General features: G+C 38.8%; 3 protein-coding genes and 1 pseudogene across 4 annotated transcripts; 1 reads left to right on the top strand and 3 right to left on the bottom strand.

Moving 5' to 3' along the window:
• Positions 1 to 244: 244 nt before the first annotated feature.
• Positions 245 to 13229, bottom strand: slc25a10b (solute carrier family 25 member 10b). The gene is made up of 12 exons (XM_008422948.3): positions 13075 to 13229; positions 12646 to 12858; positions 9303 to 9422; positions 7197 to 7311; positions 7001 to 7049; positions 6836 to 6877; positions 6713 to 6756; positions 6556 to 6626; positions 4511 to 4603; positions 4338 to 4415; positions 4183 to 4239; positions 245 to 2559 (listed from the first exon to the last, which is right to left on the bottom strand). The coding sequence occupies exons 2-12, from the start codon at positions 12733 to 12735 to the stop codon at positions 2458 to 2460; spliced, it is 861 nt and encodes a 286-aa protein (XP_008421170.1). The 5' UTR covers positions 12736 to 12858; positions 13075 to 13229; the 3' UTR covers positions 245 to 2457.
• A 2744-nt stretch (positions 13230 to 15973) lies between these two features.
• On the bottom strand, positions 15974 to 20233 carry LOC103470332 (claudin-9-like; annotated as a pseudogene). The gene is made up of 2 exons (XR_014087053.1): positions 18236 to 20233; positions 15974 to 17709 (listed from the first exon to the last, which is right to left on the bottom strand). The product of XR_014087053.1 is annotated as a claudin-9-like (transcript).
• Positions 20234 to 20485: 252 nt separating this feature from the next.
• On the top strand, positions 20486 to 21820 carry LOC103471571 (GTPase IMAP family member 4-like). The gene is made up of 2 exons (XM_008421022.3): positions 20486 to 20636; positions 20756 to 21820. The coding sequence occupies exons 1-2, from the start codon at positions 20615 to 20617 to the stop codon at positions 21562 to 21564; spliced, it is 831 nt and encodes a 276-aa protein (XP_008419244.1). The 5' UTR covers positions 20486 to 20614; the 3' UTR covers positions 21565 to 21820.
• A 1370-nt stretch (positions 21821 to 23190) lies between these two features.
• On the bottom strand, positions 23191 to 27155 carry LOC103469658 (GTPase IMAP family member 9-like). Its single transcript, XM_008417876.3, has 3 exons — positions 26752 to 27155; positions 26497 to 26568; positions 23191 to 25036 (listed from the first exon to the last, which is right to left on the bottom strand). Exons 1-3 carry the CDS (start codon positions 26759 to 26761, stop codon positions 24105 to 24107), a joined length of 1014 nt encoding a protein of 337 aa, XP_008416098.2. The 5' UTR covers positions 26762 to 27155; the 3' UTR covers positions 23191 to 24104.
• Positions 27156 to 27222: the final 67 nt, after the last annotated feature.

Below are 27222 nucleotides of genomic sequence, written 5' to 3' on the forward strand. Positions count from 1 at the left end.
ATCGCGCCCTTGCTCTGCTGAGACCAGAACCCTGAAGGTGAAGGCTGATTCACCACCGCAGCCAGCTGTGCTGCGCGGCCTTGTAGCTGTGAGAAGCTGAAACTCTTCAAATGAATCACTTACCACCCCAAAGGGTCAGTAGCTGACTTATTAACTTATTAGATTTATTTAGATAAACACTGGTTTGATTTAGAAACACTCCTCAAATAAAATCCCCAAAAAGACGACAGTAAAAATCTGAAGACACAGTTTCAATTAGTCCTTTAATTCTCAAATTAGTGAAAGATCTACAATATTAAAACTTACTGACCCATAACTGTCCCAACAGTTCCACTTCAGTGAATGTAAATACAGTAGATGACACAGGTTTCATCCTGAGATGAAGATAGAAAACCTCTTGGGTGCATAAAACAGGACAATTCACATGTAACAACACTGCCCCCTACAGGACAGATACTATAAGGCAGCAAGACTCGAGCAGGCATGGCTGCAGAGGGAAGATATTCTTTACATCTTATGAGTGAAAGAAACAGAAAAACATTTGAAACTGGATTCATCCACATTTTCAGTTTGAATATTTTTAATCTTAAATGTCATCCCTTTGTTAAAAGCAGGCCAGTCAGTTTTATATCAAGTTTTAAATAAAGCGCGTTTTAAAACCAATATTGCAGACTGAAAAAGAGCTGTTTAAAGAAGCAGCATTATGTATTTTACAGGCACATAGTACCATTTTATAGCACAATCAAGTAATCATGTTACCTTTAGTTGTTATGAAAATGCTCTAGTAGTTCCGCCAAGTGTTTGCTAATTGCTGCTGGCTAGTCTGAAGGAGCTGATTGAGAGACTTGAGGAGGTGGACGGCTCTGCGAGGCAGAAGCTCGACTGGAAACTGCAGCTCAAGAGGGGAGCCGAGTGTAAAAGGCAACACTCTGCGAGAGAAAGAGCTCTGTACCCTGAAATGGTTGCCGTGGGAGATTCAAAGATTTCTTGATCATACATGGAAGAATCAAGGCAGCACTCCAGGTATGTTTTTGACGAGTGAATATTATAACGTAATGTAATGCTGAAAAATTTTGATTTTACACAATACTGCCTTTTTAAACCGTATCCTTAGAGTAGATATAGAATGCTGCTAGGATCTTGGAGACGGAATACTTTTTATATATTATCAGATGTCTTTATGCATTTCAGGCCTAGTCCACATGTAGCCAGATATCTGGGGTGGAAAAAAATGTGCCTTTTGGTCTTTCATCCACAGGAAAAATCAGTTTAATTTCACTAAAATCTATTATTTATAAACTCCAACCAAAGAGGACAAATAATGCGACAATAAATCCTCATAGTATAATTTGTTTGACATTATTCCCAACACAGGTTTTAGCTTTGTGCTACACTGCCCCCCTATGGGTTTGGCATTGTTTAAAAAAAACAACAGCCAGGAGCAGCTTTGTGCAAGTTGATGTGGCTGAAAACTTTTCTAAAACTGATCCCATGTGCACTGTATTAGTTGTTTTTTTTTAAACAATGTGGTGAAGATATTCGTTTTTAAAAAAAAGACCCAGCTACGTGTGGAGAAAACCTCAGTTTTCTTTTAACTCGGTCTGTGTAAAAAGTGATCCAAACAAACTTGGTCCTCTCCGTTTTTAGACGTGATGTGAAATGTGACAGTGGAATGAATTAAGGAAGCAACGGAAAGAAATTAATCACATTTTAATAAGTCAGTGTTTTGATTTTGTTAAAAAAATATTAATAAGGTGGAAACAAAAACAAAAAATTTATATTGAACTCAATTTATCAACAACGCTGTTGGCTGAGTGAAAATAAACGGGCGTCTTAGATTTATGGCTTTGTAAATCCATTATAGGTTGGTCAGATGGGTACTGATAAAGCTGTGCTGCGTTTGTTTACAACTTCTGGATGATGGCATGCTCTCTTGATAAAATCAAAATTGTTTTAGAGAATTGTAAACTAAGCTACAGTTTGCAGTTATTCCTCACTTTGAGTCACTTCTGAAATTATCACAAACAACTAATAGATTAGGTTTTAGGTCAGATTAACAGCACGTGATTTGGAATCAGCTGAAGTTAAAATTTTGCCCGCGACCAACATGTAATGTTAAACACATACGATCTGAACTCTGTTTCCTCAACTACATCATGATTAAACAATAACAGTAATCTCTGACACTTGATTAATATTCTATTGATGTTATTAACCTCAATCCAGCAGCTTTGAATCTGTTTTTTCCCCCCATTTCTGATGTAAATGACCAGAACTGTTGGTTTTCGATACAAGTTGCGTAAATCCACTTGTGGGATGGAGGTAGAGGAAAAAAAGGAGAGGGAAAAGCACCATGACCAACTGTTCAGGTCCCCATTTCCCTTCTTTTCTTGTGGATAATGAGGAGCAGGATGAGGAAGGAGGACATGATTGGCAGTGACGGAGTCAAGGAGCGGATCAGGAGATGATGCGAATGCCGAAGTACTTCTTGAGTTGCTCCAGGAAAACAAAGGTGAGAACTGTATGGGGAACCAGGCGGATCCCAGCTGGGACAAGACCCTGCAACAAAGTCAAAAGTTTTTAATCTCTGCACTTTGATCCGATAGTGGAAATAACCAACGACACTGAACTGCAGCACACAGAACAGAGTAAACATTCGGTGCAAAATGACAGCAGCAAAACCAGCAATAACCTACACACACAGCTAGGTGGAGCAAATGTGTTCAAAAATCCACTCATTGCATTTAGATTCATTATACACAATGTTCTTTTAATTTTGATGATTTCAGTTATAGTGAATAAAACCCAAAATTCAGTCTCTCTAATAATTAGAATATTACAATAAAAAAAGATAAATAAAAAAAGAATCTTTAACACAGAAATGGTGTGTTATGGGCATGTTAAAGCCTCAAACACATTAGGAAATCAGTGGAGTTGGTAGTTGTCCAGCACACAGTCAAACTTTCTCCACAAGGAACATCTCTGCTTAAGAAGCTGGATGTTCTCAGAGGGCTGTAGTTTAGCATATTAACAGAAAGTTGAGTGGAAGGATAAAGTTTCAAAGAAAAGACTGCATAAATATAACCAGAACCTTGGAACGGATTCATTTAAAAAGTTTGAAGAAGATCCGTAATGTCTGGACTGTAGCTGGACAGTGTTTCAAGAATCCAGGATGTGGACCACAACTGTCGCGCTCCTTTTATCCCCCGACTACAAGATTTATGGAGATACTGACTTAATTCCCCAGCAGGATTTGGCTTCTGCTCACACTGCCTAAACTATCTTTACCTACGGTAATGACCATGGTATCAATGGCCACCGAATTATCTCAACCTAAACCACACAGAGAAGCTGTTTTCACAGGCTGAACGCCTCCATGTCACGTCGCATTTCGGCAGTGATTCAAGCAAACCAAATCCCCATCAACTACTGAGTGGATATACTGTGGAGCAATGTTGTCCTCAAGGCACACCACCCTGCATGTTTTAGATGTTTCCCTGCTGCAGCTCACCTGATTTCAATTGATGTCTGACTAACAGGCCTGTCCTGAGCAGCAGTCATCCAGTTCTGGTGTGTTAAAGCAGAGAAACATCTGAAACATGCAGGAGCCTTGAGGACAAGATTTAGGAAACACTGCTGTAGAGCTGATGAAAGTACTTTACAGAGGGCCAACGTTTCTGCATAACAAAACTCTTCTTTATCAGTCTGACGTGATGTTTTGTATTCTGAGAAAATGAATGTCTCTTTTTGAACTGAATTACTGAAATAAGTCACTTTTAATTTAACAATACTGTGATTGATTGAGATGCATCTGAAATTCAAGGAGATTCTGAAAACAGTTGATCTACACAAAAAAATTGTTTTTTTTAATCAGTGTGGAAAAATAAAATCTCATTGCACAGTTCAACTTTTTAATAAAGTGATAAAGGACTGATTTATGAAGACACAATGAGTAGAATAAAAGACTAATTTCAAGCCTTCTTGCATAGCAAAACTGCTGAAAAAAATTAAACAGCCGTCGTTTCACAACTCTGACCTTTATAGCTTTAAACACACATCTAAAGTGAGGTTCACAATGTATTTACATCAAATATTGCCATTATCATCAGGTCTGAGTGATTTTCTATCTTTCTATGAATAAGACTAAATTGTGTAGAACTATTTTTCCTTTCTTTTTTTTACCTTGTAAAATGCCAGCGGACCCAGTTTGGCTGTTTCCCGTAAGCAGTGCATTACTCCCTGCAGACATGGGGGGGAGAAATAAATATTATTAAAGTGAGTTTAAACTGAAACCTGAACAAGTAGGCGACAAAATACAAGAGGAGCGAGTTACTTACTGTGTACTCTCCTTTTGAGTTCATCAACCTGGTTTTGAGCACATCCAGAGGCTGACACAAGAACGTAGCGCAGCCTCCCTGCAGAGGAAATGTTTGCAAAAAATTTAAAATATAAAAACGGAAGAAGAAGCTCTGCAAACTGCATTAAATCAGTGGAAGAACTCAATTCTTACCGCTATGAAGCTGGAAAGGAAGTGTGTGAGTATATTGTCTCCCATCACGCCTGTTCCCAACACCAGCTGCTTGGCTTGGTCATAACACGCCAACTGCAAACAGAAAAAAAAAAATATATAAATATACAGGTCCTTCTAAAAAAATTAGCATATTGTGATAAAGTTCATTATTTTCCATAATATAATGATAAAAATTAAACTGTCATATTTTAGATTCATTGCACACCAACTGAAATATTTCAGGTCTTTTATTGTTTTAATACTGATGATTTTGGCATACCGCTCATGAAAACCCAAAATCCCAGTCTCAAAAAATTAGCATATCATGAAAAGGTTCTCTGAACGAGCAGTTAACCTAATCCTCTGAATCAACAAAGTAACTCTAAACACCTGCTAAATATTCCTGAGGCTTTTAAAAACTCCCAGCCTGGTTCATTACTCAAAACCGCAAGACTGCTGACCTGACTGCTGTCCAGAAAGTCATCATTGACACCATCAAGCAAGAGGGTGAGACACAGAAAGAAATTTCTGAACGAATAGGCTGTTCGCAGAGTGCAGTATCAAGGCACCTCAGTGGGAAGGAAAAAGTGTGGCAGAAAATGCTGCACAACAAGAAGAGGTGACCGGACCCAGAGGAAGATTGTGGAGAAGGACCAATTCCAGACCTTGGGGGACCTGAGGAAGTTGTGGACCGAGTCTGGAGTAGAAACAACCAGAGCCACCGTGCACAGGCGTGTGCAGGAAATGGGCTACAGGTGCTGCATTCCCCAGGTCAAAGGTCAAGCCACTTTTGAACCAGAAACAGCAGCAGAAGCGACTGACCTGGTTACAGAGAAGCAGCACTGGACTGCTGCTCAGTGGTCCAAAGTACTTTTTTCGGATGAAAGCAAATTTTGCATGTCATTCGGAAATCAAGGTGCCAGAGTCTGGAGGAAGACTGGAGAGAAGGAAATGCCAAAATGCCAGAAGTCCAGTGTCAAGTACCCACAGTCAATGATGGTCTGGGAGCCATGTCAGCTGCTGATGTTGGTCCACCGTGTTTTATCAAGGGCAGGGTCAACGCAGCAGCTATCAGGAGATTTTGGAGCCCTTCATGCTTCCATCTGCTGAAAAGCTTTATGGAGATGAAGATTTAATTTTTCAGCACGACCTGGCACCTGCCCACAGTGCCAAAACCACTGGTATTACTGACCATACTGTGCTCAATTGTCCTGCCAACTCTCCTGACCTGAACCCCACAGAGAATCTGTGGGATATTGTGAAGAGAAAGTTGAGAGACGCAAGACCCTGGATGAGCTTAAGGCTATCAAAGCATCCTGGGCCTCCATAACACCACAGCAGAGCCACAGGCTGATTGCCTACATGCCACGCCGCATTGAAGGCTGCAAAAGAATTCCTGACCAAGTATTGAGTGCATAACTGGACATAATTATTTGAAGTTTGACTTTTTTGGTATTAAAACACATTTCTTTTATTGGTCGGATGAAATATGCTAATTTTTTGAGACAGGGATTTTGGGTTTTCATGAGCGGTATGCCAAAATCATCAGTATTAAAACAATAAAAGACCTGAAATATTTCAGTTGGTGTGCAATGAATCTAAAATATATGACAGTTTAATTTTTATCATTATGGAAAATAAAGAACTTCATCAAAATATGCTAATTATTTTAGAAGGACCTATATATATATATATATATATATATATATATATATATATATATAAAACAATTTGGGAAATGTTAATCTTAAACATTGAGACTAATTTAAATATAAATGTCCATGTATTGCCAGCTTATTATATGACAGGATGAAATCTCCAGTGCAGCCATTGTTTCATAATATTGAAATTTTTTTGTGCCCTCTGATTGTTAGATCAGGATTTTCTTTTTTGCAAAAAAACACAATGTAAACAAAAAACAAGAGGCTTTTGAGATTTAAAGAAAGTCTAAAACTTTCCGTCTCTGCTGCATCAATGCTTAGCTGCAGGAAAGCATCGTTTCACAAAACTTAGAATCACGCAACGTGATTTTTAATGCGACTTGCCTGCCCCACAGTGACCAGCGCCCCCCTGCCAGACGCCATGGAGACTCCTGAGAACAGCCTTCTCACACCCTCTGCATGAAAAAATAAAGACCAGACCTTGATTGTGATGCCAGATGATGCAAACACAAAGCGAAAACTTGCTTTCATGCTCATTTACCTTCTCTAAAAACTCTGTAGAGTCCATCAACGGCATGTTTATAGCTGCAAGCAAAGCACAAGTACAATGATAAATTACGTGAACACCAATCTATACAGAGCATCGTTCAACCCCAACACTCACTTTCTTCTCTGCTCTGGTGGCAGCTTCACATCATTTTGCATTCTAGGAGAGGAAGAAAAATAAATGATTTCAGATCTCATTTATCTTTCTAGCTAATGCCATAATTAATTAGCAAAATACACACAAATGTTCTTGTTTAAAGGAAATGTTGTCAAGTAGCTTTACCTGACATTCACCAAGTCTGATGGAGTCCCAACAAACCCACCAGTGAATCCTGTTGGCAGATAAAACGTGTTGGTAAACAGTCCTTCGCAGGTGGTAACTGCACATTTGGGTCAGCGTGAAAGACGAAGGAACGAATGTGTGTGTGTGCGTGTGTGTGCGTGTGTGTGCGTGTGTGTGCGCGCGTGTGTGTGTGTACCTCCAAATGCTCCCAGCAGGACCTTCTGGTAAAAAGGCATTGGTCCTTTGCCAGTGTTGCCCATCATGTCTCTGACTGTCTCATAGATGGCAAATCTGGTGAGGGAGTAGGTAATCTGAAAAGCAGAAACATGTTTAGTTCATTTAATTTTCAGCTCAGTCACTTTTTTTAGGAGGAACAAGTCTGGGCCCAAGTAAGCTGCAACCTCAAGAGATCTGTGGAAGGAAGACAGATTATCTTAACAATACAAAGCAGGTTTGCATCTTAGTGAAGCATCACGGTTGCTTACACCGTTTTATTCATGTTCTTGGGTTAACACATAACCATGATAACCACATTTTAGTACATTAAATTCTGATTTTTTTCTTAAATTCAGATTTTAAAGATAAAAAAATTACAAATCCTACTTTTAACGTCTCAAATAGAACAACGATAAACACATATCTACTAAATGAGATTATAATGGATCAGCAATACAGACAATCCTAATAAAGTTGTGTAATCTAACACAACTTCGCCAGTTGTGTTAGATTCAGTGGTGGCCTCAGGAGGCCGCTAGGGGGTGCTGTAAACCCCACTGGATAAACCATAGTACCTGGTTGGTCTGCGTGGTTTCTGACAAATAAGAAAAGCATTTTAAAACAGAAACAATTCTCCTGAATTGGTCCAACATGTAGCAATTATTCCACTGTTATTCTGAGGCACAGTGGTGCAGAAATGTTAGATTTAACTTCTGACAGAAAAGGGCTACAAATTTTAATCTGACTTGTACAAAATAAGCGGACTACAAGAGTAGAATCTCTTAAGAGGAGCGTAGAAACAACAGCACAATATAACCAGAGGCACCCTAAAAATAAAAAAAAAAAAGACAGGATATATCTATGTTTTCAGGTTTTTTTCTGACTGAATATCCCAGCTCAAATCAAGGCTCACTGAATCAGACAAACTTTTTCCAATCTGTCCATGCCCAATTTAGGTGAGTCTGTGTGAACTGCAGGGTAATTTCCCTGCTCTTAACTGACGGGAGTGGCACCCAGTGTGGTTTTCTGCTGCTGTAGCCCATCTATTTCAAGGCATTTTCTCCCCCATCTCAAGCCAGTCTATATTCAACGAGAAATTTTTGTCCAAACCATTGCTGCTCCGAACAAGAGGGAATGACCCCCTTTGTTCGACTTATTCCCAGTGCATTTGAGTGATGGTTGTAAATAAAAACCCAAGTATATCAGTAATTTCTCAGACACTGGTTTCAGTTTCAGTGTGGTTGAGCTCGCTAAAACAAAGTCCCAGTAAAAACTTGCTGTGAAAAGCAGTTTGTTTTATTGCCGACTTTATTGGTGACCGTTGAAGATTTGTGCTTGCGTGCGTTCAGAACCGTACAAAGAAATGATCCCTTCATAGCACTGACTGTTGCTGCCTAAAATGACTGACTTTGAGGCAGCTTTTCCATAAAGTTACAGTCAAAGTTGTAAAATTTTGAAGCTTTATCTTTGCCATAAGATGGTCTTATGGAGGGAAAAAAAAGTTGAAATTGCTGTACAGGACTTTCCCTTCCCTTCTCTATTTCTCATCAAGTTATAATCCCTCCTTACCTGAGAAGACCCTGCATCATCATCATCATCATCATCATCATCATGCTGCTGGCCTCTGGTCTAATGTCTCCTCCCTGACCTTTTGCTCTTTCTATTGTGACAATAAAGATTTATTTTAAATCAGTGGAAAGCAACAGTGAGTGCAACTTCTGAAAAAAAAGAATTAAACAGGATCGGGTTTATTCCTGACATAAACTAACAAGCAATAGGCATCAACATTAGTATTCTTGTAAATAAGCTTAATATGATATGCTGGCATTAATTAATCACCATTTTGTATATATCTGTATGCAGCAGCTTTACTCAACTTACACGATTTGTTTTGAAAAAATAAAAACCTGCAGCTTTTTTGCCTTGCTACTTTTCTATTATTTTGCTAAGCGCCTTTTTCCACACTCAGACCGATTCAACAAATACATATGTAGATTAAGTAACAAACTCGTCAACACTGAAGTTGATGATCATCCACATAATTTTTCAGATTCTGACAAAATTTATCTTAAAAAACAAAATCTACCTGTCGACACAGAGAGGCAGAGAGGCCACTGTAGAGAGCCAGCACTCCGTCATTCCTCACCACGTGCACAGCCATCCCAACCATCTTCTTCTTCACTTCCTGCTGTGTCTGCAGGTGGACCTGAGGAAGAAAAAAAAAAAAAAAGAGAGAGAGCCATATGTTGAAAAAAATTAAAACCTCACACATTGATTTGGAGCTTAGATGCAGAACACAAAGGAGGAATGCACAGATTGATCTGAAAGCCTAATTTGATTCAAAAATCAAACAAGGTTTTCTGAATTCATTTGTTTTCTTTTAATGATAAATGTTATTTTCCACGTTGTCCTTCATTAGGCCTTAAAGAAACCAAAAAAAAAAAGGAAATCCTGCCATGCACCAGTCCTCCAGGCATTGTAGCAATCTGTGCTTGTTGGAAGAGGGCCTCAGTGGTTTCAAAACATGACCTTTGTTCTTTGTTTTGATGAGGACCTGAGAGTAAAGGTCAATGACCTTTTAGAAACAATGTGGGCTTTTTTTCCCCCCACATTGCTGATCTGAGCAAACTGGTTTGTGTGTTTCGGTTCAACATTTAAATCACTGCAGCTTCTTTTGTATCTGAACATTTTCAAGTCAAAAATTTTAAGTCCGAAGTCGAGTTTCTAACTTGTATAGTTCAAAGTTCCTCACCAACTCTACCTTCACAATCTGAAATGGATGCTGATTTAGTTACAACATCTACTGAACAAAATGTTGCAACAGTGTCTCAAGATACAAAATAATGAGGAAACACATTGGCCACAGAACCACATTGGAAACAGACATTTTGCAAATCTAATGTTTTCAGATTTTGGAACAAAGTTCCATGATAAAATGCAGAAATCAAATATGACTTCCGACATAATTTATTACCCACATTAGCAATCCATAGCCCTGTGGAGTTGCAGTAGAGGAGACAGTAAGTTGTTGTATTTCGTCCCTCAAGTGCAAATGACGAAGCAATATCTTCATCACCGACTTCACTTAATTTCAATTCAAGTACGAAGAGAAGCAGATTTAAAAGAAACCACTGAAAAAAGTAGCTCTGAAAATCATCAAGTTATTTCTCCATTTCCCCACTAGAGAAAAATCTGTTGTTGTCACAGGTATAAAGATGAATTCGGTACGATTCGATCAGGGCTCAAATCAAGCTGTGAGTAGAGGGAAAATTACTTTTGGAGGGAAATTAATTAGATAGTGTTTTAAATAAATCAATCAACTTGATTATTTTATAACCATTTCATTAAAAAAAGAGAATTACAATTTAAAGCAACGCAGCATCAGAACTGGTCCCATCCTTACTTTTTTCTCAGTGTTTGTGCTGTTGGCAAACCACTTTGTAACTTTAAAAACTAGAACAGATGAGGTCAAACTTGTGTTTGCCAAATCCGGTTCTACGTTAGAATGAAAACAAACATGACTCTGTCTGTGGTCTTTGCACTGCCGTAACTGGACTTCTCGGCGATGTGGAAACAGAGCTCACTACAGCGAAGTGCAAAATGCGTTTTTCTCTATTATGGGACCTCATTCTGTTTTCACTGCATAATGTCTTTAAACCAGCTAGATGTCGGAATAATTGTCGCAACAAAATGTTATCCACTCTTGGAAATCAAGCCATTAAAGCCGGCTGAAAGCCAGAGACGAAATAAAAATGCCTTTTGAAAGTCTTAACACTATACTTTCCCTAAAACTGGATTGTGAACATTTTGATTATTACATAGATTTTTATTTAAACTCTTGAGAAAACAGCATTTGATGAAGATGAATTAAAGCTGTCTCACACTAATCTCAGACATGAAAAACACTTTGCAGAAAGACATAATGACAGAAGAGCTGTTTAGTACTGACTTTTCATAAATAGACAATTTACTGGTAATCCGATGTCAAAAACAGCTATTTATAATTTTCATCATCTCAGCCAGCTGACCTGCAGTGCACACAGCAGCAGGTAGGGGAGGGGCAGTAATGTGTAATAGTCCAAACTAGGCATCATCTAGCTACCAGAATGAAGTTTTACCAAGGTTCTGATAAGTTTTGGATTTAAAACAACTAAAATGTTGAGAGATGGGAGGCTCAGTTGGTAAATTGCCTGTAAATGACCTGTACTTGAAACATAACTTTATCAAGTTCATATGAACCGAAAGCACTTCACACTCCATTCAGTCACACACACATTCACGTGCTGAGTGCAGTGTGTGATAGAGCTCTCTCCTCCCCATTGCCTTTCCAGTTACTGCTAAATAAAGGCCTCTAGTGCCTAAAAAGAGGAAAATAAACCTAACATTTTCTGTTACACTGTTCCTAACGGTTTTATCGTCCTTTTAATCAGAGGATCCGGTTCAGAGACAAGTTTACCAGACAGACAATTCATGCAGTTCAGAAACTGATCCAAATGTACCCGTTATACCCGTTTTAGTCAAAACCCAGTCAACAAAAATCTATATTAAAGCGTGCAACAGGACAGTTTGCTTAATCACAAAATCCTAAATTTGGAGGCTGTTTACTTAAATATTTTTCTTCAGTCTCTGTATAAATATTTTAATAAACACATGGTATGGACTACATAATTTTAGGCATTTGATATGACTAAATATTTGCTAATTTTCTGTTTTAAATCAAAGCAGACATATAATGCCATACATTTTGATATATATAGGATGATGCCATAACATTAAACTATCCTACAGTAGGAAACATAAATCAGCCCATAAAACTAGAGAAGACGGGTCACTTTGTCACTTTCAGCTGTAGTTGTTTGAAACCAGTCACTTTTTTTAACCTTAATGTCAGTAAGCGGTTCATGCTCTGTTTTCTTCTTAAAATAATGAACATTTACATTTCTGAAACATGTGCTTTGTGTGTAAAAACCCGCTTTCCAGCTTCGCCACATGCAAGTAAAAAGTGAAGGCAAAGAGAAGGCATTTCAGAGCTGTTCAACTCCAGTCTGGTGATTATCTTTCCTCCCTGTATAATTGCACAACACATGCTTTCCTGAGTGCCACAAACTTTATTTGAGTCATGTGCAAAAGTCACTAGAGAAGAAGAAGATTAAGGCATTTGGTATAGATTAACAGGACTACTGTGTCTGGGAAACTTTGCGTTGACCTATGACCTATATTCAACTTTGAACATCCTACTTATTACATACAAACTCTGCCAACTTAAGATCTCCGTTAGTTTACAGTGATCTCTGCAGTCTAGCAGGGCACTGTGTGAAACCTTCAAGACGTGAGGTTTGGTGAAACACGCCGACTTGGAGAGTGCAGGTGTTAAGGCCTGCACTCTCCTTCACTCCCAGCTCTGTGGGCAGAGCCACTGCGCCCCTCACCTTGACGAGGTCCAGAGGATGGGTGCAGCATGCGGCTCCGCAGGAGGCCAGCCCCCCGAAATACCACCGCGACATCCGTTTCTCAGTCATGATAACGCCGGCTCCTCTCCCGTCCTCCTTCCACAGCGCTGGGTTCCCTCCACCCGGCTCGCCACGGTCCTCCGTCCGCCTGCAGTGCGTGTTGGCTCTGCTCAGACCTGGAGCTTCCAGTCGCTACAACAAGCGAGCGTAACCCACAGGACAACCTCGTTAATCTTCAAACATTCCGATAAAGGAGAGAGGGGACTTTCACGTCGCGAGACCAGCGTGCACGCGAGAGCTCGGTTGAAGCTACGATGTTGCGGCGCAGCAGGAAGCAGCTGTGACACCGAAGGAGAGAGAGAGAGAAGAGCCCAGCCAATTGTCACTGCGGACGGAGGAGCTGCCTACCTGCTCGGTGGGGAGGCTGAACGGTGAAGGGCAGCAACGTAGTATGACAATGCAGAAATTTTCTGCACACAATAGGCTCGCATACTCCTGTTTCCCCACTTTTAGCTGTCATGTGCTTTTAAAGTGACACTCATCCTCTCCGATGCGATGCGGGTGATAAATGGGAACACTGTCCCTTTAAGAAGTCAACTGTTCCCAGGAGAGCAGAAAGTAACCCTGAAAAATGGAGCTGCTGGTGTTTGGTGCTCAGCTTTCTTTGTGGTTTTACTGTGCAACTAGTTTAATGCTGCCCGTCTTTTACATGTTGAAAACAGCGTCCATAAAAATAAATACTAAATGATTTTGATGGTTTCATTTTCTTAAATTTAACTTGATGAAATAGTATTATAGTAAACAGACTTAAGATAAAAATTACAATAAAAGACAGAAAGATAGATAGTTGGTAGAGGGGTTACTTTGTTTTATGGAAAGTTCTAGTCAAACGATTTGAGACTAACTGTTTTGTTTGTTATTCTTCCAGAATGTCCTTGATGTTTTCCTTGGAAATAAGTGTTTAATTGATTCCTTTTGACCCACCTTTTCTGTCTTTTGTCTTTGTGATCAACAGAACAATTACTGTGCATCAGTTGTCAGTCCAGTTTGCTAAGTTGTTGTCTTTATTTTCTTAAGTGACTTAATATGTTGCGTGAAAAAAATGTATGCAGCAGTGCTTAGAAGTCATAGATGGTGGAATGCCTTATGAAAAGGGCGTATGAAAGTAGTAATAATCTCCAGTAAGCGCAACTAAAAATAATAAAGTGACTTTAGTAAACTTTTAAAAATGTTCTACAAATTATAAAACACTGGCACCTAAATAGTGGTTCTTTTTGAGAGGCTTGACGAAGAGTCATCAAAGTGATTGATAAGTTGTTGATCAGCTTCTAGTATGAAACGTTTGCAGACAAAAAAAAAATCATTTTTGAGTTGGGACTCAACTGGATTGAACATGTCAGTCTTAATCTATGAAAAAAAGTACTTTATGTTTCCTGAAAATCTGAATGAGACTCAGTCAGAAGCAGTGTGAATACTTTTCTATGTTTATTTAAATAGGCTGAGGGTGATGTGTGGGGTCATTATCATGTTGAGTCACAACAGGAGAGATAAGGGTGAAAATTAACTTGAAGTTGTTCTTCTTTTCAGAAAAAGAGAGACTATTAGTTTTATGAAAACAAATCAAATGTATTTGTATATTGTTTATGTATCACTATGCTATTTTATGGTAAAGGCGGAAAAAAATAGAAACTTGGTTTTTGTAGAAATGTCTAAAAATTACATCCTTTCACTGTTGTCATCCAGCATAAAGTGTGAAAAGAACATTAATTTTTAAAACTAAGGATATGATGTATGTTGTTTTTTAATGAACATTTTCATTTCATCAACTACATAGTGAAGTATGTTTAGTTCAGATTAGGTATAAATAATGATCAGCCCTGGTAAAAAGAAAATAAAACAGATCAGTTAGTCATTAAATTGACTGTGTACTTTCTTTGTGCCATGACTTTGTGTTCTACACTTTGCACGTAAATGCTGGCATGTGCTGACACGTGTGGCTCTTGCTCATCTAAAAGTAGATCACATGCAGATAAGCCTTCGTTATTCTCTGCTGTGATCTGAGTTGAGCAACAGAAATAGGCTTGAAAAATGGACAAGCATTCAATACACAACAGAAGAAGAAAACTGTCATTCCAGAAAGAATCAAATGACTCACAAACACCAAAATGACCACACATTAGAGCAAATGGATGAACAACAATAATTAAAAAAAAGATAAATTTCACAATACATTATCCAGTCTTGTGTAAAGTTTAGATAAAACATAATTTGTAACTGTTTCATAAAGAATAAGGGCCTCAATATAACTAAGTTTGACTCAATGACAGATCGTCAGTGTCTGCTGCCCCCTAGTGGAATCTGTTTGTTATCACAACTGTTCACGATTCAAAATCGAAAGTTCCGGTCTGAAATTGTGATCTTTTAGAGCCAATTCTGTTAACATGCTTTAATAATAATTAAATGTATTTCACATAGATACTTAAGTCATTTTGCACATGTAAAGGGAATTATTTCGAAGCAACCGACAAAGATGTAACAAATTATATAAATTGCATTGTTATAATGCAATTTATAACAATGCATTAACAATGCAATACAGGTGTCATTGCTACAGGTGCAATGACACCTGTAGCACTTTACTTCTGTTTTTACTTTGGGTCATTATGATTATATGTATTTGGACATTTTCGGCTAAAAGTGATGCTTTTCAGCTTTTGATTTACATACATGATCATGAAAAGAAGCAGCAAACATTCGTGTTTGCACCCGAGGTTCCAGACATTTCACTCAAAATGTGAGGTTTTTGATAAAATATGAATAATCTGCTTCCCAGGGTAGAGTAACTTCTATACCCTCTGTTGTTTTAAATTTACGTTGGTCTGCAAATGCTCAATGTCAAATATTTTACCAAAAAAAAAAAAAACACTTCAAGATTTTATATACATTACAGCGCACTATTACTGCATAATACAAGCACTTTGAATGGCCTTGTTGCTGAAAATGTGCGACATAGATAAAATGACCTTACCTTACTGTGCACTGGGTTTTAAACTTAAGGTATTAAGGTATTTGAGGCACCATGTCTTATTCTGTACATCTCAAAATCAGGTAGTCGCTCTCCAATTTCTTAGTTATGAAATCAAGAAAAACCAAAACACTAATTACTTTAATATATGAAAGTCAAAAAATACAAAAACATTTTTTAATTTGCTTTATTATGAGAATAAACCTGCTCAAACTGAAAAAAATATATCAATGATTATTTCAACTTAAGAATGCTTTTCATGAACATATGAAGCAGCAACCGTTGAAGAAAGAATATTTTTTATTAAGAATAAAGACACATTACAGATTTAAGGTGACAAAGAATAAAGTAAACAGAATAAATACTCAGATACTTTCAGCAAAAAACACCAGTGTAAACTAATGTACAATGCACACTGGCCTTTAGTACACATACCACCCACACACACACACACACACACACATGCGCACACACACACATGTACATGTACACACACACAGGCGGAGGCAGAGGGGAATCTGAGAAATGTGAGCCACGCGCATTAGTGACCATTAAAACATTTAAAATCCTCCCACGATTCATTTCAACTCCTACTCCAACACAAAGCCCTTAAAGTTAGAAAACCTTCTTTATGTGCATTGATATTTTTACAATGAAATATGAAGACATGCCAAAAAATGTTTATACTTTATCCAAATTTAAATTTAAAATATTTTCCATTCAAGTAGTTTTTTTTTATACATAGGAAATGAGGCATCTCTGAATATGTAAAAATGTAAACGAAATATAAATAAGAAAACAAAAGATTTTATTTATATTTAAATACTAAAAAAAAGGTGTGTTGAAAAAAAATAGTGCATGTTTCCAAGTTTGTGATGTTGGAAGGCCTCATGGCCATCACCCTAATTTTTAGGATGGGTCTCTGGTTGGGTCACAACAAAATATTAATATTACTTCAAATCCTTAATGTGCCAGGAGTGTGAATAATTTTGAACTGAATTGTAAATTATAATCTAATTAGCACACATCTTCATCCTAGGCAAACATGTAAGTAAGACATAACTCTAAAGCTTTAGTAAAGAATGAAATCAGCCCCTCTTTGGAAGAAATCCAACTAATCATCGCATAGAAGCAAATAATACTTATATAGATGTCATTTTTGCAAACATGTAATTGTAAGGTGTTTAGATGTCCAACAAAGTGATCTCATACAAATGACTTTTCCTGCTGCTTCACTTCTCCTGCTGCCCCCGTGGATGGGCTGGGCTTTGCTGCGGCTCCAGATACGGGCAGCGCTCTTCCTCCAGGCGCGGCGGAGCCGACGTGAAGCAAAGCTCCCCCCAGCAGGAGGAGCACGCTGGCCACCCAGCCCAGGTACAATGCGGGCCCCAGTTCTCTCTTCAAAGGCGCCGCAACATTTGGATCATAAAAGTCTCTAATCGTGGCATAGGCAGTCCAACAGATGGGCGTCAAGTAGGCGATGCCGGCCACGATGAGGAGCACCCCTGCTACCCTGGCCAGGCGGGCTTTGGAGGTCTGGTTGCCGTCGCCCATGCAGTGGGTACACTTGGCCCCGGCAACACCGAGCATGACCGCCAGAACGCTGAGAAGCAGGGAAAGAACCGTCAACCCTCGAGCTGCCTGGGCAGACGTAGGGAGGGCCAAGGTGGAGTCGTAGGCCTTGCACTGGATGTGGCCGGTGGTCTGAGACATGCAGTTCATCCAAAGGCCCTCCCACAACACCTGGGCAATCACTAGCTCTCCCCCCACGAAGGCCGATATGCGCCACAGCGGAGCTGCACACACCAAAGCCCCACACGCCCAACCCAGTAGAGCCAACACCAAACCCAGCACCTGGAGACCGGTTGATGCCATGGTTGCTCCGGAAACCGTCTCCGTCAATAAGTGAAGAACCTCCTGACTCCAACCCTGTAGCTCTCACTAGTAACTATTGACAGCGAGGAGCCTTTATCCACTTAATTCTTGGTCAGTCAGTCAGATCTTCAGCATCCATACAACTATGGAGAAGAAATAGTCTTTTAGAAAGCATAGTTTATGGCAGTGTTTCTCGTTCCCAGTCCTCAGCGACCACTGTTTTGCATGTTTTAGAAAAATCAGGTGTCCAGAACACTCAATTCAAATGATTGCATGACCTCCTTTGCATGCCATCAAGTGCTACAGAAGCCTGTAGAAGGGAAATATCAAAAACATGCAGTGCAGTGGTCCCTGAGGAGCGGAACTGAGAAACGTTGGTTTTCGGCATATATTTTAAACCCCAGATGGGTTTCTTGAGAAAACAAGTTTATTTCCCAATGGTTTTCTCGAGATCATGAGATGATAGATGTGTGATGATTGGTGTGTCTGTGCGTGTGTGTGTTAAACCCAACTCCATTCTTCAAATGCATGCCGTTGCATCTCATGATTTCAAGAAAACCACCTTTGTTTTCTCAAGATGAACTCGTTATCTTGAGAAAAAGACGACAACACCACTGGGAAAAAGTACTTGAGGATTCCGTATAAGTGACTTATGTTGGTCGAACTTACTTCAATCAGAGGTCCGCAGGCGGCTCGATGATCCTCTGTGCACTGCTACATCCACAGTCCCTCCAGAGAACAACAGATGTCCGAAGCAGTGCCTCTGTTTTGACAGGGCAGCTTGTCTCACTGCAGCTCACACAGGGTGGAGTGGGAGGCCAGCAGTGTAATACTGCATACTAAATATACTCACACAGAAAACACCACACAGATAGTTGGTTAGACAAAAAATGAAAGCCATTCCATAACAGCAGAAGGACACTGGGACACTTTGTTGCAGCTACAACTGGCAGCGGCCATGTTGTCATCACATAAACTTGGAGTGGGCCATAAAAGAGGGGGAGATGGAAGCTGCTGGACATCATTGATCCCAGTTAGTAGATCCAAATGTTCTTGTTGTTTAAGATTTTATCATCTATTCAAGTGACAAAACACTTTTTGTCACATGAAAATTACAATTTTCAAGTGACAAAATGGGATTTAATTGGTAGATCACAAGAAAGTTGTGCATTGTTGTAGAGTTGGAGAAAGAGGATAATTGGTTTTAATTTGTTTCTCAACTAAATATAAAAAAATGTGATGTGTTGTTTAATCCCCTTTGCTCTGATACCACATTATATGAATTTACTTTTATGTAATTTAATCTCATTATAAATCTACTTGATTTGAGGTTTTTTAGAGAACATTTGTGAACCATCACAAAACCGAAAAAGAAAAAAGGTAAGAGGTAGATTCAAAACAGTGGTAATGGTGTGAAACAATAGCCCACGCGTCAACATTTTGCAGACCACTGTTCAATGCATCACCTGTAGAACGAGTGTGTCATAAAAATAAATCTAAAAAGATGCAAGAGTAAATCTAGACATCTAGACAGGCCTGGAGTGAAGAGGATTAATCAGAGAAGAGCACTGAAGGGTTAATTTTAACTCTGGAGGATGGCTTTTCATGGACACAATAATGTTTTGTTTGTCTATCCCATAAAATCTCAATGAAATAAATCCTAAATTGCAGTTGTAACCTAACAAAATGTAAAATGTGAGAAAGCTCAACAGCTCTGAATCCTGTTGCAATCCGCAGTAAATGCAAGTTCCATTTATTTGAGGTAAAAACTGTACACATTGTTGTTGCCACTTGGTGGCGATAGAGGCGTTGCCACCTTTTCCACGTTCTTTAATTCCCTTTGAAGGAGGTCTCAAATGATTCCCCCATCATTTGCTGATCCTTTTCCCTTCATTTCTTGAAGCTCACACTGTTTTAAGGAAAGAAAAAACACTTGTTGAAAAAAATGCTATCACAAAAAAATTTAGTTTTTGTTGATGATCTTGACTGCATCATGTAAATATCCCAGGAAAGGATCATAATGCATGTTTTGAAGGAGGGAGGTTTGTAGAGCAGACGGAAACTAAAGCAAACATGATCAGGCTGCATGAGCAGAGAACAACAAATTACTCCTTGATATCAATACTATAAAGTATAACTCCCTTTTCTCTGTACAACAGCACCTAGATATCTGTAACCTCCCTCATAAATACAATATACTGATTTACTTTCACATTGGAAATTGTTTTGTACCTAATAAATCACACTGGCTGACTTAGTAGATAAAACAAAGATACAAACAAAGCAGAGGCACATCATTTCTTTGTATTCTCATGATGTGAACATGCGGATTCGGTGCTCAGATTGCGTAAAGATTAATGGCCAGAAACTAGTAAATGTTAAAGTTGCTGAACTACAAATCATAATATGAAAGTTGCATCTTTCCAAGAAGGTTTTTAAAAGGCTACTTCATGCTTAACGTCATTAGACTCTGGATTCAAAGGTAGTGCAGGTCTAACAAAGTATATATCCACTGCAGGGATGGTCAAGCATTTATTTCTTCATCAAACATTTTTTTATGTTTCCTGGATTATTGACAAACCAAAGTTCATAAGGTTTGTTTTGAGTTTTCACTCCAACTTTTACATTTTCAAATACAAAAACACATATTATGTATGTATGTGTTAATGGTAATTGTAAAATACAATTTTGTCTAATTTAGTCACATTTAACAACTGTATTTATGTTTGTACTCTGTGTGAGCTGAAGTGGAATTTCAGCACTGATTAAGAGTGAAAATGACAGATTAAGAAGAGATTTAGCAATTTCTTTTTTTTATTTGGCTTATAAACCTGGGGTTGAACTCTTTATTGTTATCAGCTGTTCTGTAAGTTTCGTTTTTCATGAAACGGGTCACGTGTGACGCACAGAGCAGTTTCTTTTTCCCGGAAATGCTGCAGAAGGTCAGACAGGAGTTAGTTAGAGCTACGGGCAGACCCATTTTTGTTGCTTTCAGTCAGATTTGATCCAGATTCCTTTTTCTTATTTTAGTTTTGCCTTCTGCAGAACATGGATTCAACCTCAGCTAAAGGTCGGTATTTCTTCTTTTAAACACATGGCTTATTCATGCTCAGTAAAAAAATATCCTTACCTCACTCTAAATCAAACTTTCGACATTTCTCGACACATTTTGTTTTGTCCTGTCCAAAGACCTGAGAATCGTCCTCCTGGGAAAAACCGGATCTGGTAAAAGTGCAACAGGGAATACCATCCTGAAAAGGGACGCTTTTATTGCAGAGATGTCTCCTTCCTCTGTGACGAAGACATGCCAGAAAGAAACCGTCCACCTGGACGACCGAACAGTGACTATCATTGACACTCCTGGGGTGTTTGACACATCAATTACTGAGAAAGAACTGAAGCGTCAAATAGAGAACTGCGTCAATCTGTCTCTCCCTGGACCACATATCTTCCTGCTAGTCATCAATCTCTCTGCGCGCTTCACAGTGGAGGAGAAAAATGCCATCAAGTGGATCACAGACAACTTCGGCGAGGAAGTCTCAAAGTACACAATCGTTGTTTTCACTGGGGGGGATCAGCTCAAAGACACCATCGAGAACTATTTGCACAAAAGCCCTGATCTGAGGAAGCTGACCAGTGACTGCAAAGCTGGATATGTTGTGTTTGACAATACGTGCAAAGGAAACCGCACTCAGGTGGCTGATCTGCTTGAGAACATAGAAAAGACTGTCCAACTGAACGGCGGTCATTATACCAGCGAGATTTACAAACAGGTCCAGAACAAACTATGGTGGCAGCAGGCCCGGAGCTATGTGGGAACTGCAGGAAATTATTTATTGTGTGCAGCAGCAGGCGCAGCTGCACCTGCTGCTGCTGGTGCTCTAGCGGCAGAGGAAGCAGCAGTAGCTTTATCTGTACCACAAGTGTTGGCTCTTGGAGGTGCAGCGATTGTGAAAGGTGTTGGATGGTTCATCAGACCTAGAACAGGCAATAACTAAGTGACTGGAGTGTTGTCATACATGTACATTTAGGAATATTTTAATTTCAATATTGCTTTCATTATGTTTATTTATGTCATTCTAATTTTTAAATGTCTGTATGATTTATGCCAGATATTGAAGACATTTCTCCATTTCGATTGTGATGGACAATAAACCTATCCACCTTATCACTGTAATAATGTATAAAGTATGTGGAGAAAGCATTACATTATCTTTCTGTTTTATTTAAAAATAAAAAATGAATAATGTTTTATGACGATGAGTTTTTTTTCCCCTCTTTTGTCGAAGAATCAAATTTAACATGAAGAATAACTGCACGACTATTTTGTTCTTAATGCAAAATGTTCATAAATGGGAGAAAATCAAGTTCTTTTCAAATGTAGTTTTTTAATGAAAGGACTAAAAATATTTTACCGTCATATATACAGGACAATGCTGCATAGTCCAGATCCAATTCCAAACATTCATTAACATCAGGAAAGTTATCTTTCATCTTTTTATTTGCACAGTATCAAAGGGTTCATTTTGCTTTAAAGGACAGGGAACTGCACAAACTACGAATTCTCCTCAGATAGGTTTGCTGTCTCTGGAATGTTGTATAACTTGTCACATCACAGAGTTAACAGTTTTTCCTGGCAAAAACACACTTTATGTTTTGTCTATGGCTGATTATCTGCCGGCAAGAAAATGTCATATTTCCAGTCAGGTCAGATGACAACCTTGCCTGGGCCTGAGACAAGATAATCTGAGATGGGCCTCCACCATGACCAATTAGCAACAAACCAGATTTCAAAATAGCAGGTATGTGTACACGTATTTTAGACATGAGTCACATGCCCATTAAGTTTGCACAATGGCTGTTTCTACGGGAAACTAAGGAACTACCATCATAAAGAGGAAGAGGAAACAATTGCATGTACGTTGCTGTAAAAATGTTTGTGATTTTTCTTTTTTTTCCACATTTGTCAAATGTTTTATCATCAATGCAACCCAGGATTATTGTTGCAAACATGACATTTTTACATAATTTATGTGTACAATCATCCATTCCCTAAAACCTTCTTCTCCCAGCAGGATCACTGAGTCCTATTTCCAGCAGTCAGTGGACAAGATGTGGGTAAATCCTGGACAGGTCATCAGTCCATCACAGTGCAACACAGAGACATATTCTTAAACTGTGACAGGAAGCTGGAGTACTCAGAAAAACAATCTGTACTGAAAGACTAGGATTCAGATGCAGGACCGTCTTATTGTGAGGCAACACAAAGTAATTGAAATTATTACTAACATGTCCATATATAATCATTGGTGACGCATTCTGTGATTCACCTTCTGGTTATCAGTTTTTGTGAAAATCAGATATTAACTAATGCTTAATCTGTTAATTCTTTAAATTTCTTCTTGTTATTGGAATCAAGAGGTGAAACGCCACAGAAAACCAAAACACAAAACTGAGGCTAGTAACACACAGCCTGATCTATACATGTGATATAATACACAAAATTCATGTTTATTATTTTGTAAATTTTTTTTCAATACTTACATCTAGTGCATGTTTTACCTTTTTCTAATTCTCTCCTCTTTCTGCACTTTTTGCTAAAAGCTGAGACAGAGAGGGAAACAAAATCTTTATGATTTATTTCAGAGGCTTCCACAAAAAAAAAATACAAGAGGATTTTCCCTTCATTGTTTCACATTTCCTTAGAGCTTGCAAGTTGCTAATAATAAAGCACAGGAAACTGCAGCAGGTCACAGTTTAAATAAGGAGCAACAAATCACCTGCACAGGAAATCTGTTGGTCAAAAAAGGTATGCAAGAGTAATTCTTTCACAGAGCAGTGTTGTGTATGGAACATCAGTACACCTGTGCTGCCAAGACCTGCAGGTCAGGTCCAATATGATCCAGCTGTGGGTCAGTTCAGGGTTGTAGGTTGAACAAGTTCATTTAAAAGTGTGTAAACATGAATTTAATAGTTAAATTCAACAACAGTTTTGCTTAAAAATACTGCTTTGATCATCTAAATCACATGTCAAACTTAAGGCTGCCGTAACTATATAAGTGACCCTTTTTACTCCATAGAGGGGAATTAAATAGAACCTTTAAAATAACAATTGTGTGCTAAAATATTATTTTATCAATCAAATCAAAACAGTTTTATTTGTATATCTTCAAATTACATCAAAGTGAAAAGATGTTCAGTGTCATTAAATTTTAAGAAGTACTCATCAGAGACACAGCTATTTATTGATATTTTAAGTTTATTAGTGGGTAGCTTTTTTCAATACATTCTGCCACAACTGGCCCTTTGAGAACATTTGTGACCTTGATATGGCCCCAAATAAAATTGAGTTTGACACCCCTGACCTAAATATTTCTAATTTAAATTCATTTTCCAGTCAAGCTTTACTTTGTTCATTTGAGAAACATTTCCTGAAAACCAGAACAGGTTTGACATACATACCAATATTAGCTAATTTTGTGTAAGATATTCTGCTTTATTTGTAATATTACTACCGACAAACAGGATTTTGTGTTAATTACACCGGACTGTTTTTTTTAGCTTTACATTTTATCCCTTTCCAAACCCAAATGGCGGCTAAACCACATAAAACCCCGAGGACGAGCGTCGGAGCCCCTAGAGCCAGCGCCACGGTGGTGTTCGCCCCCACCGCTATGACAACGCCGGCTAACACCAACACCACCGCGGCAGCCGAGGCCACGCGGATGTTCTTCCTCCGAACCTGTTTCTTCTTCTCTCGCTCCTTTTGCTGCTTCTCCCTCTCCTCGTCCCACACCTTCCTCTCTTCTTCCTTCTTCTCCTCCTCTTCCTGCCTCCTGCGCTCCTCCTCCTCCCTGAGCTTCCTCTGGGCTTTCTCATACATCTCGTTCGTGTAGTGCTTCCCTCCGTTGTCTTGTACCATTTCCTTGATCATGTTGATGAGCTCTGTGACCTGCACGCGGTCGTCCGCGTCGTTGTTGTTGAAGGCGTGGTACCTGCGCCCAAACGTGATCGAAAGTCTCCGGAGCTCCTTGCACTCCTTCAGGGCATTGTCTGCTTTGGCTTGATCCTTGCACGTAAACAGCATGATGGTGTACATGGAGGCGTCGTCGCCAAAGTTCTCCTGGATCCACTTCACGGCGTTCCTCTCCTCCTCAGTGAACCTGACTCCAAGCCTGATCACCAGAAGGAACGCGTGGGGTCCAGGGACCGACATCTTGACGCACTCTTCTATCCTGGACTTCAGTTCCTCCTCTGTGATTCCTGTGTCAAACAGCCCCGGCGTGTCGATCACTTGGACTGGGATCCCGTCCACCTCTCCGCTCTGCGTCTCACAGTGCTTGGTCACCGACACCGGGCTCGGATCTTCTTTGAAGGTAGCTCTGCCGAGGATGGTGTTTCCTGTGGCGCTCTTCCCTGATCCAGTCTTGCCCACCAGGACGATCCTTAACCCTCCAGACAAATCCAAAGCTGCGAATTGAAATCAAAGTTAATACTTTATATTAAAAAAACATGTTAAATGGCTGAAGTGAGGATGGAAGTTTTGTGCTGTTTCGGTAGAACATCAGTAGAGTACACTTACTTTTTTTTTTGCCAGTAGCAGAAACTAAGTAACTGAACTATGGATTTCTTACAGAACTGCACAATTATATATTGATGCAAGTTGACACATGCCAGCCAAAGCAAGGACACAAAGTACAAGAAAGCAAACATAACACACAGACCCACTGCCAGCCTTTCACGTAGAGCATTGGCCTTTTGGCATACTGACCTCCAGTAGAACCAGTAAGGACAGATATTAAATTGATGCTTCTAACATTTGAAAGTCAATAGACTTGGACCAATGTATTTATTGGAGAAGGTCAGAGTTTATTGTTTTTAATTTTCTCCGACTGTTTTCATTGTTTTAACGTTAATTTTTTATCTTTTGAGTGTTTTTGTTTCACATCTTCAAACGTCTTTGTTTTTGGTTGTTATTTTGTATTCTCAAAGCTCCCTGACCTTTCGACATCACCAGTTGCAGGAAACAGGAAATAACAGAGGGACAAACATCAAGTAGACTTTGACTTGAGTTGCAAGTTTTACTCTATTTTCTATCTCATTAAATGGTTTTAGTTTTTGTTTCTGTTAGTAAATTTAGGCACCAAATGTATGTGCATGTGGTTTCTACTACTGGATTAAGTTTTCAAAAGTGAAATCCTTCTTATACGTTTGTTTTTTAATGGCACATCCTACTGCTTTCATGTCAAGTCTACTGCTTATTTTTTATACTGTCATAATTGAGGCTGTAGATTAAAACAAGTATTGTGATTATTGGTATAACTGCTGCTGCTTGTTGTCAATTGTGGAAGACAACACTGGCATAACACAAAATATATAAAACATAAACAAATAATGCCTGCAGAAATATTTTTAATTTTTCCTGAATTACATATCACCTATTTTAAATTACTATTTTCAACTTAAGTCTTTAACTTGTGCTTAATTTTCTTTTTATTTGATTTTACAATATTACAATTAGAAATGTCTCCAAATGACTGTTTTAGATTTATATTCATTGACTTAAGTAGCAAAAAATACAAGAACATTTCTGATAAATTAAAAAAAAAAGACATTCATACATTTTTATTCATTATCTAAACTCGAATAAATAGTCATTTCAATTTATACAGAAACACCAAAACTCAGCTGCTTCATGTCAAGGTTATCGAATTACAGCAGTAACACTATTTTTTGTGTATTATTGGAGAGCAAACATCAGAAAAAGGAATTGGAACATGGCAACTAAAAAACTACTAATAAAAATACTAAGCTAAAAAGAAGTACATTAGCAATCACAAGAAACAGTTAAAAATGGTCTTTAATTACAATATGTGTATTTACTAGGATTTAACAAGATTTCTCAGAAAATGAAGTTTGAGGGAGCATACCGTCAAAGTTATAGAGACCACACCCATCAGACCGAGGCAAACTTCTCGGCTTCTTCTCTCTCAGTTGTATTTCTAAGACAAATGACCATCGAGATAAAAACAAGTAAATTGTTAAAGCAATCTTTGTTATGAAGCAATACATTTCTTTTTGAAATCCATCTGAGCGTTCTTTCTCCCAGTTTAACGTCACCCTATGATCCCAGTCAAAAGCTCCATAAAGGTGACTGGAGCGGATCATCAGGTTTATTCTCTTACCTTCAGCCATCGCTTTGGATCCACCTTTTCCTCGTCCCAGGTGACCAAGTTTGTTCCAGCAGATCTGAAGTCTGAATTATTGCTTAAAATGTTGCTCTAAAGCTTCACATTGGCGTTCGGGGAGACTTCTGGAAGTCTTGGCTATGTGCTGGGAGCTTCCCATTTCCTTCCATTGTCCTTGGGCTGCATCTGAATATGAGAACGCTTGCAGAGGCTGTCGGCTGCTTTCTGAATGCACCGAACGTGATCGTGTGAAGGTTTGACTGGAATGTTTTGCTAATGTGAAAAAGAGACATGAATTTAATCAAGTTCTTTAACAATATGAGGTTTTCTCACTGTTTTTTTGTAAAATCTGTTTGAGAGGTGATGGGGGGAGAGTCAGTCTCCAGGGTGCATCACATCCCTCCATTGTTTGCATCTTCACCAATCAGAATCGAGTAATATTGAGCAGGTTTTTTTGCAAAACATAAC

Source organism: Poecilia reticulata, chromosome 1 (assembly GCF_904066995.2).
Source record: "Poecilia reticulata chromosome 1, P_reticulata-male-v2, whole genome shotgun sequence".
NCBI lineage: Eukaryota > Metazoa > Chordata > Actinopteri > Cyprinodontiformes > Poeciliidae > Poecilia > Poecilia reticulata.

Coding starts and splice junctions, on each gene's coding strand:
- slc25a10b (XM_008422948.3), bottom strand. CDS start 12,735: ATGACTGAGAAACGGATGTCGCGGTGGTATTTCGGGGGGCTGGCCTCC. Junction 7,312..9,302: donor CTGCCTCTCTGTGTCGACAG/GTAGATTTTGTT, acceptor TCTGCTTTTCAG/ATTACCTACTCCCTCACCAG. Junction 6,757..6,835: donor CCACCAGAGCAGAGAAGAAA/GTGAGTGTTGGG, acceptor CTTTGCTTGCAG/CTATAAACATGCCGTTGATG.
- LOC103471571 (XM_008421022.3), top strand. CDS start 20,615: ATGGATTCAACCTCAGCTAAAG. Junction 20,637..20,755: donor GGATTCAACCTCAGCTAAAG/GTCGGTATTTCT, acceptor TCCTGTCCAAAG/ACCTGAGAATCGTCCTCCTG.
- LOC103469658 (XM_008417876.3), bottom strand. Junction 25,037..26,496: donor TGGTCTCTATAACTTTGACG/GTATGCTCCCTC, acceptor TTCAATTCGCAG/CTTTGGATTTGTCTGGAGGG.